This window comes from Meriones unguiculatus, chromosome 19 (assembly GCF_030254825.1).
Source record: "Meriones unguiculatus strain TT.TT164.6M chromosome 19, Bangor_MerUng_6.1, whole genome shotgun sequence".
NCBI lineage: Eukaryota > Metazoa > Chordata > Mammalia > Rodentia > Muridae > Meriones > Meriones unguiculatus.
The window spans coordinates 34,792,436-34,808,294 of NC_083366.1; the positions used below are offsets into that span (position 1 = coordinate 34,792,436).

General features: G+C 38.9%; 1 protein-coding gene across 24 annotated transcripts in view; it reads right to left on the bottom strand.

The window, feature by feature from the left end:
* The window catches only part of Sugct (succinyl-CoA:glutarate-CoA transferase), a 707,647-nt gene that overhangs the window by 379,047 nt on the left and 312,741 nt on the right, over nucleotides 1-15,859 (bottom strand). For 19 of the 24 annotated variants that reach the window (XR_009587720.1, XM_060372766.1, XM_060372780.1 and 16 more), the window contains one exon: nucleotides 230-332. The exons of the other annotated variants lie outside the window; for them this stretch is intronic. Coding sequence is in view for 18 of the 19 variants with exons in the window: in XM_060372766.1 (XP_060228749.1) it covers nucleotides 230-332 (103 nt within the window). In the remaining variant the exon portion in view is untranslated. The remainder of the gene's footprint in view (nucleotides 1-229; nucleotides 333-15,859) is intronic. 24 annotated transcript variants of the gene reach the window in all.

Sequence of the window (15,859 nt, forward strand, 5' to 3'; positions counted from 1 at the left end):
AGCTTAAGTGTGCTGGATCTAGCAGACCTGTAAGTATGACTATAGACATGTAGCTGATTCTAAATTGTATTTTTCTTTTTTTTTTTTTAGTTTAGACCCACAGACAATTTTAATCAAATAGTAAAATATTGTATTATGTGACTTAGGCTCCAGAGCAATGGTTATTGTTCTTTATATAAGTCAATAAAGAATTTTTAAAAAAGTAACCAGGAAATTCAAAAGTACAGACCTGGGCATCTGAAAACACATCCTTCATACTGTTGATTGGGCCATATGGGATCCCACTTCCTTCAAAGAGACAAAGCCACTTGGCTGTCACTTCTTCTGCAAACCTAGGTATAGAGAAACAGGGTGCTTTACAACCGAAAGAAGGTGATACCAGCTTTCCTCTTATGCAGCCATCTTTCAGAGTAACTAGTTGTGACAACAATATGCTTTCTCTTCACTCTGGGAGCCTAGAAAAACCCATCTATAGAACGTGATCTGAGTGGTCCTGCTGTGGTCAGAGCAGCCACTGGGAGAGTGCTTCCTCCCAGTTCTGGCCTAAGTCAGTATCCTCTGACAGAGCATCCCTGGAAAGGAAACATTTGAGGGACATGCACTGAATTACAAGTGCTTTTGAGTGAAACATAGATAAGCATCATAATTGCACTGTGAGCATGAAATCACGACATAGAATATTTTTTAAGTTTCAGATATGCTATACCAGGTTAGAGTACTAGATAATCCTTCAAAAATAAAAACAATGGATTTTTTTTAAAAAAAGAAAAAAAAACTAAAAACAAACTAATATTTTAAAAGTAAGCTACTAATGAGGCAGATAAGAATTAATAGCCGCAGTCACTTGCTTTAACTCCTTGTTACTCTGTCTGCACCGTGATGTGGGAATTGGAAAAGCAGATATGTAAAGACATCTGCATTCCACACCTAGTCTCTACATACAAGGCATCACTTTCTACCATTATGTTCAATGACCTTCCTTTTCTCTGGAATTGAATTGTAGTGAACACAGACTTTTCCTGTCTGGGTGTCCCACACGCCTGTAGTACCTGCGCTTGGGGAGTGAAAACAGAAAGATCAGTTCAAGGTTATGTTAGGCTACATAACAAGTTTAATACCAGCCTGGGCTAAATTATATAATATATTTCAGTACCATAATTTGATCTCTCTACACGCAGTTTTAAATAATATAATTCACTTTGAAGTATTGAAAATCGATTTTTTTTCCATGAAAATACCATACTATAAGGCTAAATATCTGGCTTATGGTTAGTTCTTGACCTTTTCTTTTCAATCACTGCTACTGTTCTCTCCTGGCCAAGACTTCCAGAGAGAGAAAGAGACAGATCATCAAAATGATACATGTTGAAAAAAATTAAAAAATACTTTACACCTAGAACCTTTTTTCACAAAGTGTCCATTATTTACGTTTTCCTAAGGGGTGTGTTATAATAGTTGGTCTGATAAATTTTCAAGATAACTAATTTATAATCAGTGGACCATGCAAATGGTACAAATGATATACACAGAAAATGTGTGTCAATAGATCAAGGGGTCAGGCTAGCTAGAGAAAATTTGGGAACCATGTGAAGCTTTAATATTTATACAAGCTGTCTGTCCTCAGGGTTTACTTCCAATTATAGGCAAAATGAGGCTCTATTTCATTTTACAGAAGATAGCCTATGCACTTTGGAAAGGAGCCTGGGGCATAGTAAGTATCTGGGACCTAAGCTGTGGCCACTGTGTAAGTGTGGGTAGTGCTCAGTCCCTAGATACCACAAAATCCATCAGTCAGAGATGACTGACAGGCTGCATTCCACCTCTCCTAAAAAACCAGCCCTTCATCTTCTCCAAAAACCTATCTCTTGATCTAAGTCCGATGGGAAGCTTTTCTTTATCCACAAAAGGGTTGCAATAAAAGCACATGTTTTCACTAACCACAAAAGCTCTCAAGAAATAAATAAGAACAAAAGAAAAAAGAAAAAAAAATGCTGACCTGAAACAGTCAGAGCAAAAGAATTTGGAGGATAAGGCAAAAGTAAGTGGAATGTCTAACCAACCAGCTCAGCTCTGCAAGGGAGTTGTGCGGAGTCCCATAAACACCTCAGCCTTAACTGGAAATTAATTTGTCTCAAATATTTAATCCTTCAATTGTGTCAAACCCACTCAACACAAGAAAGCAGTATTCTGAACCAGACATCCTGCGATATGTTATAGAGCAGCTATCTTTTCCAGTTATCAGCTTATATCATAGAAGCACCAAGCTGACCAACAAGTTCAGTGTCATGACCTTGCTAGCCCAGGGTATGAATCACAAGTCTCAAAGCTCTTAGCTGGTGAGCCCTAAATGTTTTTATTTGGGTTTTTGTTTGTTTGTTTGTTTGTTTGTTTGTTTCTGTTTTTCTGACCTCAATTTGTAGAGTGAAATTTAATAATAACCAAAACTCTAGCAGATGGTTCCTGCTTAAGTCATAAGCAATGGAACTACTGTATGTCCCCAAGTTTGTAAAAAAAAAATGGAGGCACTCTGTATTGAATGAGTTGCCTGTAACTTGCCACTCTTGCTTTCTTTCCATCTGGCACCCCTGGAACTGTGGAATGTCATATCTCTTCAGCAACAAACCTGAGCTGGTTCATTTGCTTGCATTTTGGAGGTTAAGACATGGAAGCTTTATTGGGGTTCAAATTCAAGTTGGCATTCTAGGCTAGGGTTCATCTCACAGCACAGCGCTGCCATATCTGGAAGATAATGACAGTCACTGGCCACAAACATTTACTGAGAAAAGACTGACTTTTAATCCTCACATAACCCAGATCTGTGTTCCTGAGTCAGCTGGTTGCCCTCTCTGCACTCCAAGCCGTCCATGTTTTAGGAAAAGTATAATAGTTGTAAATTACTTATGGTAGGACATGATAAGTAACCAACAAATGGCATTTACTTGGCAGCGATTCCACTTATAATAAAAATAAGTGTAACAAAACCTCCCATAATTGCAGATCACCATTAGATCACCATGTGAGTTCTACAGTATCCCAATCTATTACTACTTATCTGTCAGGTATTTTATGGTCACAAAAGCTTAAGTTTCCAGAACTTATAAAATATATTTTTATCTTTTTTGTTGTTGTTGTTGTCATTTGTTTGTGCCTTTCTCTATAAAAACATCTTTGTACTAAGGCCTCTAGGGATTTAGTGATGACTGGACTCAGGAATCCCACTTGGTCTTCATTATGCTTGGAGCTCTACCATAGGGAAGGATGAGGCAGAGACTCAAGCTGAGCAGGAAACAATAAATCAGGCTTTTACCAGGCCAACAACTAAGACACTTAGAAACAATTTAAAGAGTCACCAACAAACACCGCTTGTGGACAGACTAAAGAGGTTAAGGGTTCTCTTTCATCTCATCTTAAGAGTTCAGTGTAAAGCCAAAGCCTCAACTCTTAAAGGCGATGAGAGTATGCATGCTGACTTTGTGTTGTCATGGCTGCATGATGGCTGCAGGCCTCTAGGCAGGACCTTATAAATGATGAGAATATGTGGAGCCCCTGTTAAATCCATAGCTGGATGAGGTCTGTGCACCTCCACCCTTAGCCTGCTGGCTTCAAAATTATTAACAACAATGTGAAGCCAAAGAAATATTATCTCTTCCCTTATTGCCTGACAGGATTTTTAAAGTACTCAAAGAGAACCTTCCCCCCCCCCCCACCCTTTTCAAGAGTTTTCCTAATAAAGGGCAAAGTCCTTTATTAGAAAAACCGTAAGTGCATCAGTGCCGCTGTACTTGGATAACTATTTCCTTGAAATAGCTGTGCACCATCCCTGACTCTTAGACTATTTCTGCCTTCTCTTCTGCATAGAACCCTGAACTTAAAAGGAAGGGGTTTGATAAAGACACCCAGGTTAATGCTGATTTTTCCATTCTCTGCACAGTGTCCAGTTATGGGCTGTTGGGGGTTGGTCTGGTGCTACGTATTCTAATGCTAATTACTAGTCTCCAAGATCTGGTTGCATCTTAGACAAGCACATTCTCATGTACACCATTTGATACTGTGTAACTCACTACCTAATTATCTCTGATTAGTTAATAAAGTTGCTGACAGCGTGAGCTGGACAAAAGAGAGGTAGGCAGGGCTTAGGTTCCTGGGCTTGGGGTCTGAGAGGGACCACAAGGCTGAGAGAGAAGGAAATGAAGCAGAAGATGTAGTAGGAGGAGAGGAATATGGAGAAAAGGAAGTTGTCATGGGGCAGTATGGACCAAGAGCACATGGCTATGAAGACAGATAGAACAGAAGCAGCCCAGACAGAAATGATTAAGTCAAGTAACATGGTGTGTGTAGCTGGGAAATATTAAAATAGCTTAGAGAGTTGATATCTGCCCAACTCTAGTGTTTTAAAGTTTATAAAATAAATTATAGTCTCTCTGTGCCAATTATTTGGGAACTAGCCAGGGTAGAGAAGCCTTCAAGAGTCTAATATAATTTTCTACAACAGTGGGTCTCTGTGCCGATTACTATGTGCTGCAAGGGGAAGCGTCTCTGATGAAGGTTGAGTGACACATTGGTCTATAGATATAGGAATATGTCATTAGGAGTCAGATATTTGCATAAGATATACACGAGCTAAAGCTAGACAAAAATTCCAGCATTAAGAAGAAAAACAGACACAATGTCCCACCTATAGCCAAAAATTATCTGCAGTTGATACCTGCTGGAAGAAGGAAAAATCAGTTTTCTTCAATGGAGTAGACGGCCAACACAAATCTTACTTCACTCCTCTCCTCATTTTGTTTTGTTTTAGTTTGGATTTGTTGTTGTTGTTGTTGGAAAAAGGGAGAAAGGACGTGAAGTTTGATGAATAGGAGAGAGGGTTATATCTGGGATTATTTGAGGAATAGAAAAATATAGTCAATGCGTACTGTAGGAAAATGTCTTAAAATAAGAAAAAATAGATTCTGAGACAAATACAAAATTAAGGCTCTCTTTTTTATCTTGTTACTTAATTTATTAGTAGTGACGGTATAGTAGTAGGTGGCATGCATTTGGAGGTCTGTGGAAAACTTTGTCGAGTTCATTGTTTCCTTTAAATGAGTTGCAGGGTTCATACTTAGGTCATCAGGCTTGTGCTACCAAAACAGAGCTTCGGTTGTCAAGCTTGCAGGACAGGTGCTCTATGTGCTGAGCCATCTCACGAGCACTATGTCGCTCTTTTCTTTTTAAACATGAGACAGAAAATATTTTATCAATATGTACTAAGTTATCTGATAATCTTATATATGATACTAGAAAAAAATCCGATATTAGTTATCTGATACCTGGTATTAGAAAGAACTCAATGAACATGGTGCTATGAAAAGTTAATAAATGTCCAAAAGAAATTATGTAAGAAAGGTACTCTTCCTCTCCTTCTCCACCATTCTGGTCTCCCTTGTCCTGCTATCACCTGCCTTAGCATCCTCTCTTCTCAGCCAACCTCCTTTATTTTGGCAGATTCCAGCCTGCTTCCTACCAAGGACCCTGTGGCAGGGATGACTGGCCCAGATCCAAGCAGGCTAACCTATGTTATTTCTTCTTCCTCCATTACAGTTCTCCTGTTCTTGCAAACACCACCATCTAAGTCAGACAATACTCCCATACTTCTCTTATCTACTGAGAGCCACTGTATCCCAGCTCTGCTTCCCACCAAGGAGCTTGTAGCAATTATATGAGGTAGGTGTACTCATTCTCTTCCTCTTCTGATCCAGTTGTGCACACCACATCCAATTTCCAGTTCTTGCCTGAATCCCAGACCTAGCTCCAATCAAGCAATTTCCCTGAATCGTTGTTTATGTGCACCACCTCCAATGTCCAGAAACAGCAGGAGTTGCACATTGTCTACACAGTCTTGCTACATTGTCTGATCAGTCTTGCTGCACTTTTCTCCAGCCTGCAGGCTTGGCTCTTATCCTATACCCTGTAGCCCATCCCTGCTTGATCAGCCCTCCTTGGCTCTAGCCTATCCCTACCACATAGCCTTGGGAGCACAATATATGCTGAGATGTGGTCTGGTATGCTTGCTCAACCATAACTTACATGTACTCTCTGAGTGTCCAGACTTATCTCTGATTACACATCTGTGTGAGGTTCAAGCCTTACAATTCCTGGAACCTGCCCTCAGAATCCTCAAAACTCAGGCCTTGTTGATACAGCCTGAATGCTGTACTATCCCAAGGAAGTCTACAAAGTCATCTCAGACACAACAGCAAAAAAAAAAAAGAGAGAGAGAAGAAGAAGAAGAAGAAGAAGAAGAAGAAGAAGAAGAAGAAGAAGAAGAAGAAGAAGAAGAAGAGGTAGTAGTAGTCCACATGCCCAGGTCACATAAAAACAAACAAATAAAACAAAACAAAATTTAAAAAACATTCAATATGAAAGGCCACCAGAGTGTACTTCCCCCGAAGTCTACCAGTCTATAGAATTGTTCTCCAATGAAAACAACCTAGATCAATCCCAGTACAGAAAAATTAAAAGACAACCATAAATTTCCGCAACGAAATCAAGGGCTTTAAAGAAGACACAAAGAAACACGCAAATGTACTTAAATGATGAACTTACAGAGAATAAATCCATGATGTCCAGGAAAACAAAAGCATAGGGCTTAATAAATTGACAAAGATAATCTATGATTTTAAAGTCAAATTCAGTGTAGAGAATATTGAATAGAACTCCTGCTGAAATGAAGATGAAAATGAAAGACTCAATATCCCAATTTAAATACTCAGGTGCGGGGAAGGCTTACCAATAGAGTGAATTGAGCAGAAGATAAAATTTCAGGACTCAGAGATAAAGTAGAGGTTTTACAGCACACAAAATCAATGATTATAAAAATTAACAATAAATACAGAAAACAAATGTCCAGGAATTATGGGATATCATAAAAAGACCAATATTCATATTATAGGCACAGTTGAAGGAGAAGGATCAGGTCAATGGCATAAATCACACTGCCAGAAAGTTAATAAAAAACTTCCTTATACTTAGGAAAGGCACCCATATAGATACAAGAAGCACACAGAACACCAAATCAGAAAAAATAACCCATGCCATATCATTATTAAAACAATAAATATACAGAAAAAAAGAAAGAGTATTGAAAGCTACAAGAGAAAAAAATTACAAGCAACATTCAAAGAAAAACCTATCAGAATAACAGCTGATTTCTCACTGGGAATTTTAAAGCTGGAAGAGCCTGAAGCAATGTTCTTATAGTTCTAAAAGAACTCAAGTGCCAACCTACATTAGTGTACCCAGCAAAACTATCTTCCATAGATGATAGAGAAAGAAACTTAAAGCAAACATGTTATCCCAATAAAAAATAGACTTCAAACCAAAACTAAATCAAAATAGATAAAGAAGAACATTTCATTCTAATCAAGAGAATGATTACTCAAAAAGACATTACAACCTTAAACATACACACATCAAACTTCATGGTACTTGATTTTCTATAAAAACACAAATTAACATGAAACACATTAATAGTAAATGGTTTAGTAAATGGTCTATTGCACTTTCTCCCATAGACAGGTCATCCGGACAAAAATAAAGAGAACCATCATGATTAAATTACATCATAGAACAGATATACCTGATAGATATCTACTGAATGCTCTTCCCAAATCTCAAAGAAAGTAGATTCTACTCAGCAGCCCATGGAGGCTTAGACAAAAAAAAAAAAAAATCTTAACAAATGTCATAAAACTTAGTGGGTTACATAGTAATGGGAAGAGGGACTATCTCTGACATAATCTGATTGGCCTGCTCTTTGATCACCTCCCTCTGAGGGGGAGCAGCCTTATGAGACCACAGAAGATGACAATGCAGCCACTCCTGATGTGATCTGATAGAATAAGATCAGAAGAAAGGAGAGGAGAACCTCCCCATCACTGGACTTGGGGAGGGGCATGCGTGAAGGAGGGGAGGGAGGGTGGAACTGGGAGGGGATGAGGAAGGGACTTATGGGGGAATACAAAGTGAATAAAATGTAATTAATAAAATAATAATAATAATAACAAAATCAAGAGCAAACAAAGCTCTACTAAGTATATAAACTCAAGAAGATTTAACAACTTATTACTGAATGACAAATCGGTGAGAGAAGAAATCAAGACAGAAAAAAAAAAATCCTGGAACTAAATGAAAATGAAAACACAATACAACAAAACATCCAGACACATTAAAAGCATTCCTATGAAGAAAATTTACAGCTTTAAGTGCCTACATTAAAAAAAATCAGAAAGAGCACAGATAAATGACTTAATGATGTAATTCAAGAATTTGGAAAAACAAGAATAAAACAAACGCAAATCTAGGAGATGGCAAGAAATAATAAAAATCAGAACAAAAAATTAATGAAATAGAAACAAAGAGGATGATACTAAGAATTAAAAATCAAATAAGCCTGTTTGAGAAGATAAACAGGAACCACAGACCATTAGCCTAACTACTAAAAGAAGAAAGAGATGGCTCAATTTAATAGATTCCAAAAGAAGAAGGGAAGCATTAAAACAAACACTAAAGAAATTAGAATGTTATAATGAAATACTTTAAAAACCTGTACTACGTTATGTTGAAAACCTCAACAATATGGTCAGGTTTCTAGATTCATCCAAAGCATCAGAGGTAAACCAGAGGGAGATCGACAACCTAAACAGACCAATAAAAACAGAGAGATGAAACAGTATTAAAAAGCTTTCTAAACACAGACCATGACCAGATGGATTCAAATCAGAATTCTAGCAGACTTTCAAAGAACTATAGCAATACATTCAGAGAGAGAGAGAGAAACAGAGACAGAGACAGAGAGAGAGGCAAAGACAGCAACAGAGACACAAGCCACTTCAAAACTACTTGTATAAGGCCAGTTACTTTAATACTAAAAAAAGGAAAGACATCAGAAAAAGAAAACTAAAGACCAGTATCCCTGATGAACACAGATGTAAAAACACTTGGGAAAATACTTGAAAAACAACTAGATATATATAAAAGAGATCATCCACCATGATCAAGTTGGCTTTTCCCAGAGATATAAGGATATTTCAACATATATAGGGTAATCAATATAATAAATCATATAACAAGAATCACATAATCATCTCAACAGATACAAAGGGCCTTTTACAAAATCCATCATATCTTCATGATAAAAGTCTTAAAGATAAGAAAACTGAAGGGCACATAACCTCAACATAATGAAAGTTATATATGAGAAACCCACAGACACCAGCATCCTAAATTTATTTGGAACCACAGAACACCCATATAGCCGAAACCAAAGAAAATAAAATGCTGAAGTATTACTACTTTGGATTTCAAGATACATTAGAGAGCCATCGTAGTGAGAACAGTGTGGTACTGTTAAAACAAACAAACAAAAACCAGACATTATGGACCAACTGAATAAAAGAGAAGACACAAACAAGTGAACATTTAACTACTCTCACCAGATATTTAACAAAAATGTCAACAAAATCGTCACTGTAGAAAATATAGCATAATCAACAAATGGTGTTGGAAAATAGTATATCCACATGTTTAAAAAAAAACAAAGTTAATATCAACCAACGTGCATGAATATTAACTTCAGATGTTTAAAAAAAAAAAAAGAAGAAGCCCTCGATGTGACTCAATGTGAAACCTAACATTCTGGAACAGAGAGAAAACATAGACAAGTACCCTACAGGATACAAGTGTGGGAAAAGGCTTTCCGAATAAGACTTGACATACTATAGCTAGGAAATGAAAACAACCCTAACATCCTTCAATGAATGAATGGATAATGAAAATGCGGTACATATACACAATGGAATACTATTCAGCTGTATAGGGAAAATAAATGAACTCATGAATTCTTCAAGTAAAGGGATAAGTGAGCAAACTCAGATTGAGAAGGAAAAACGACATGTTTTCTCTAACCTGTAGTTCATAGCAACAAACCTTCAGATGTGAGAAGGTAAAGCAGACAAATCACGGGAACCAGGACAGCAAAGCGTGACTATGGGATGCGGAGTACTAAACGGGAAAGTACCAGGATAGAGGTGATATGAAGGTATAAATGGAAAAATAGTGGGCTTTAACTTGAGGGGGAGGGATGGAAGTCAATACAGAAGGAGATAATAGAAGGAATGAATAACGCTAAGTATGTTTGAAAACTCATAAAGAATCATATAAATTTATATTTACCTAAAATTAACTATAACACATATAAATCTATATATAATACATATAATACACACACAGACACACCAATGTTTACAGATTAAATGAAGTTATTACACATGGGGTAAAAAATATTCCTTTAAGAGCCATATACTATGTAATAAAAACTCTGGGATCAGGTATGAGAAACCCTCCTTTGTTGCCAAGAGAGTTCCAAAAGCTCCAAGACAATATGGAGTATTTCCATTGGCCCCAGACTGCCTCCTAGAAGTTGGCCCTACTGCTGAAGACATCATATAATTCAGATGTAGGTCTTAAAGGAATCAGGGTATATCTGACATAAAAATCTCCTCCTTTGGATTTATGTTTCATAAAACCAGAAGTTGTTATGTGAAGAGCCTAAGGAAGAGGTGTAATTAATAGTTCTACCAAGCTGTCATGCCTATGAACCACAACAATCTCCCCACAGAAAGCGTAATTGTGAGACACTAAAGGTGTAATAGTGAGATACATATCTTGATGATAACATCTGTTTAATTAGACTTAAGGGCCACTTAATAAGAGTCTCTTAATTAATACTATAGTATGTACGTACATTTACATACCACTCTATTGATAATATGGTATTTATATTACATTTGTGTTTATCTATATCATGTTTTTACTTTATCTGTGAATATTTATCCATATTATATCACATATGTACATCTCTGTATTCATGCTATAATATGCATCTCTCTATATATAGTAGAAGACACCATATAATTATTCCTGTTCACCTCTCAATTCATTCTAGAGTTTTATATTACATTTGTGCATATCTATAATCATTCAGTAGTATTTAAGTTATATTTGTGCAGCTCTTCAATTTACTGTATTTATAATAAACATGTAGCTTTCACTGAACTCCTAAGTAGCATAAGTAACATGTTTTATTTGTACATTTTATACTATAATGTCTCTTCTTATATGTGATGTTAATTTGTCTATCTAGCTATGTCATAAATGGATATGTGGCCCATTTAGTTTATCCAGTGAACATAGCCAGTGCTTCCATTATACAGTGCTTCTGTGTGCATTACCAGTTTTTGCAACACGTGCCCATAGAATAAGGTAGAACTGCTGAGTCACAGACGCCTGCTACTGTGTAACAGCTGGCCAAACAGCTCTCTAAAGGATATCACACTTGGTAATTCTACCACACCCCACATTCTTGCCTTTGTTGCTACGGGAGTTAAAGTTCTGCCCGCCGAATAGAGAGGGAGTGATGCCTTATGGCTACATAAGCTGCATTCCCCACAGAAAGAGAAATCAATAGTGTGTCCTAACGGCCACAAGGTGTTGGAGGTTGTCTTGTTTCTTTTTCTGTTGTATATTATGGACTTATCAGAAGTGCTGAATTATCAAAGCAAAGATCCTTTGCCAGATATATGATTTCTAATTTATTTCTAGACTAAAGTTTGTTTTTGTTCTTATGTAAATTTTCATATAGAAAAAAATTGTAAGCTGTGTGTGATCTTGGAGGGTGGGGTAATACAGCGTTGTAGGTGGTGCGTTTGCGTATGTGTGTACAGAGGTCAGAGGAGGCCGTTGGCAGTCTTTGTTGCTCACCATCTTAAATCCTTGAGACAGACTTTTTGCTGACTCTGAAGCTCTGTTTCAAATCAGATGCGCTGGCTAGTGATCTCACAGGCTCCACCTTTCCCCAACCCCTAATGGTGTGGTCACATGCTCATTTGGACATGTCTAGTGTTTGCATATGTGCCTGAGAGTCGATGTCTGGGCAGCAATCATTCAGCCACTGAGCAGCTCCCCAACCCAGAACTTTTACTTTTAACGTAGGAAGATTGTTATTCTTATGTTTAAGATTCTAGTTTTTGTGTTGCTTTGACAAATAATAGTCCCTAGGGCATACGCTTGTTTTAAGAAATTAAATGGACATATTGTGTGCATTTAGAATAGTATGGAGTACTAGTTCAGTGCTGTTTTGGTATTAAACATATACAACTAAGCTAACACTACAGGGAGAAACTATTGGCAGGGAACTGGCAGTTACTGGAATGGAACTTTTAGAAATAAAATTTTGATAGAGGGCTGCATTCTTACAGGAAATAATCTTTAGACAAATCTGAATAAGCCCAAACCAAACCAGTGAGGCCCTACAAGATCCAGGCTGGAGTCTCCAGCTAAGTAACTATAAACAGGCTCGTGACACTTCTATAACCCACAGAGAAACAGCTGGAATTTGTTGGTCGGTGTTCTACCATAAACAGAATCGTGGGTTTAATGTTTCCGGCAATTTCTTCAGACCTTATTTCCTCTTGGGAATTTTTCTCTCTATATTACAATGAGTTATGCTAAAGTTATCTGCTTTCCCCTCACCATCCACTGGCATTACCCCTCATCTGCATGTTGATTTATAGGCCACACAGAAGGTGAACATATACCCAGGAAACCTAGTCAGAGCCTTCTCTGTCAGTGTCACTCAGAATTCTCCATGCAACTTTCTCTTAAACACGCCTTGAAACAAGAGCTTGAGTAGCCAACATGCCTTAAGACTCACACTAGGAGGGAGGGGCAAGATGGCGGCGCCTGGAGGACTCTCATTCTGAGCAGCAGCAGCAGGATCAGCACAGTGACCAGTAATCAGAACTCTCGGCCATAAAACACAGTCATTGTGTTTCCCAGGTGAGAGGAAACCCCACGGTGCGGGATTCAATCAGCTTTTAACTCACCCGGCTAAACCGCAGAAGAGATCCCGGTTTCCCGGTTCCGCCAGACGCTTGGCTGCCGGCCGCCAGCCCCAGCCCCAGCCCAGAGCCACAAGCCAGTGTCTCTGGTCACGGTCCCAGACTGAACCGTGCGCACCACACTATCAGAGACTGGATTCTTCAGTCGAGAGATAACCCCAGGGTACAGGAAACGATTGGGACCGGCCTTAGGTCACCCAGACATCCCCTGGAAAAGACTCGGGTTCCACGGGCACCCCAGGACCCAGCCCGGAGCCAGAGCCCGAGACCCAGGCTCCGGCACTGAGCCCTGCCTGCCTGCGCGCCTGACTCGCCGCCTGAGATAGAACTGTGGGCACCAGGGCACCAGCGAATGAGTTTCACTGTCCGGTGCAAACACACAGGGAGGGAAATGGCTGGTCTGATCTCAGAGCACTCAGCCGACACCCCCAGCCTGAAAAACGTCCCCGGAAAATTACCCAGCTTAGGGAGGAACCCAGGCTCCCAAAGGCCGCAAAGGCAGACACAGGCAGTTTCTGCACACCAGACAACTGGCGGAGACTGAGCCGCCATCACTCAACTGTGCTCCAGGCACAGGCAGTTACTGTGGCCAGCCAGCTGGCGGACACTGAGCAGTGTGCACCAGGGCAAAAAAGACACTGGGAGTCCCTGTCTCCAGAGAATCCACAGGGAAGGAAGAAGACTGTACTGACTTAAATCACCCAATCCTTCCCTAGAAAAAGTCTAGCAGTCTAGCAGACCAGTGGGGCCACCACTCAGCTGTGCTCCAGACATAGGCACAAACAGTTGCTGCTCACCTGATGTCCAACTGGGTCATAGCAGCTGATCATTAAATTTACAACAAGAAACCCAGAAACAGGGCAGCTGCCCTCAGGACTTCCCTGGGTGAGAGGAGAACCCTCTCGACTAACAAAGACCACAGTTACCACTCAGGTCTATATCCCTGAGGTGAGCAACTCCTGAAAAAACACCAGCCATCCAGGGACTATACCCAAAAAGCTGAGAAGACATCCTTCAGGAAAAACCAGCTTTCTGCAAAGGGGATTCTCTCCACCACAGGATCCCCAGGAACCACCAGAAAATAACCCCAAAAACCTAAGATAGCACAATGGGTAGAGGCCAGCGAAAAAGCTCAAGCAACAAAAGACAGAGCAATATGGCATCTCCAGAACCCAGTTACCCAGGGGCAAGTAGCCCTGGACACCACAGCATAACTGAAATCCAAGAAGATGACCTAACAACTATGCTCATGAAGATGATAACAGAGGAAACAAATAAGATACATAAAGACATAGAGGAAGATAAACTCAAACAGAATATTGCCATCCGTAAAGAAATAGAGGAAGCTGCAGCCGAACAGTTTATGGCTTTGAGAAAGGAAATGCTTAAAGCACTGAATGAAATAAAAGAAACAGAGTTGAAGGAACTAAAAGAAAAAGAGAAAAGTACAATCAGACAGGTGAAGGAAGTAAACAAAACAACACAAGACCTGAAGATAGAATTGGAAAAATTAAAGAAAACACAAATGGAGGAAATAATGGAAAGGAAGAATCTAGGGAAGAAAACAGGAACTACAGAGGTAAGCATAACCAACAGACTACAAGAGATGGAAGAAAGAATCTCAGGTGTAGAAGATATAATGGAAGAAATCGATGTATCTGTCAAAGAAAATGTTAAATCCGAAAAATTCCTGACACAGACCGTCCAAGAATTGCAAGACAATATGAAAAGACAAAACCTAATAATAATAGGTATAGAGGAAAAAGGAGACTCCCTTCTCCAAGGCCCAGAAAATATTTTCAACAAAATCATTGAAGAAAATTTTCCCAAGCTAAACGAGAGGCCAATTAGAATACATGAGGCCTATAGAACACCCAACATATTTGACCAGAAAAGAAAATCCTCCCACCACATAATAATCAAAACAGTAAGTATACAGAACAAAGAAAAAATACTAAAAGCTGCAAGGGAAAAAGGCCAAGTAACATGTAATGGCAAACCCATTAGAATCACACCTGACTTTTCAACAGAGACTATGAAAGCCAGAAGGGCCTGGACGGATATCATGCAGACACTAAGAGAACACAGATGTCAGCCCAGGCTACTATACCCCACAAAACTCTCAGTCCTCATAGATGGAGAAAACAAGATATTCAATGACAAAAACAAATTTCAACAATACCTACAAACAAATCCAGCATTAGAGAAGACACTAGAAGGAAAAATACAACCCAGGAAAACTAGCTACATTCAAGAAAACACAGGAAATAAATAACCTCACTTCAGTAAAACAAAAAGCAACCAAGCACACAACCTGATGACCACAGCCAACATCAAAATCAAGGGATCTAGCAGCCACTGGTCATTAATCTCTCTCAACATCAATGGACTCAACTCTCCAATAAAAAGACACAGATTAACAGAATGGATACGTAAACAAAACCCAGCAATCTGTTGCATACAAGAAACACACCTAAGACACAAAGATAGACATTACCTGAGGGTAAAGGGTTGGAAGACGACTTTCCAAGCAAATGGACCCAAGAAGCAAGCAGGAGTAGCCATTGTAATATCTGATAAAATAGACTTTCAACCAAAATTAATCAAAAGAGATGGGGAAAGACACTTCATACTCATCAGGGGAAAATTCCACCAAGAAGACATCACAATCCTGAACATCTATGCCCCAAATACAAGAGCAGCCACATTTGTTAAAGAAACATTGATAAAATTTAAAGCACATATAGATCCCCACACATTAATAGTGGGAGACTTCAACACCCCACTCTCAACAAAGGACAGGTCAACAAAACAGAAATTAAACAAAGAAACAATGTCTCTGACAGAGGTCATGAATCAAATGGACCTAACAGACATTTACAGAACTTTACACCCAAACACAAAAGAATTTACCTTCT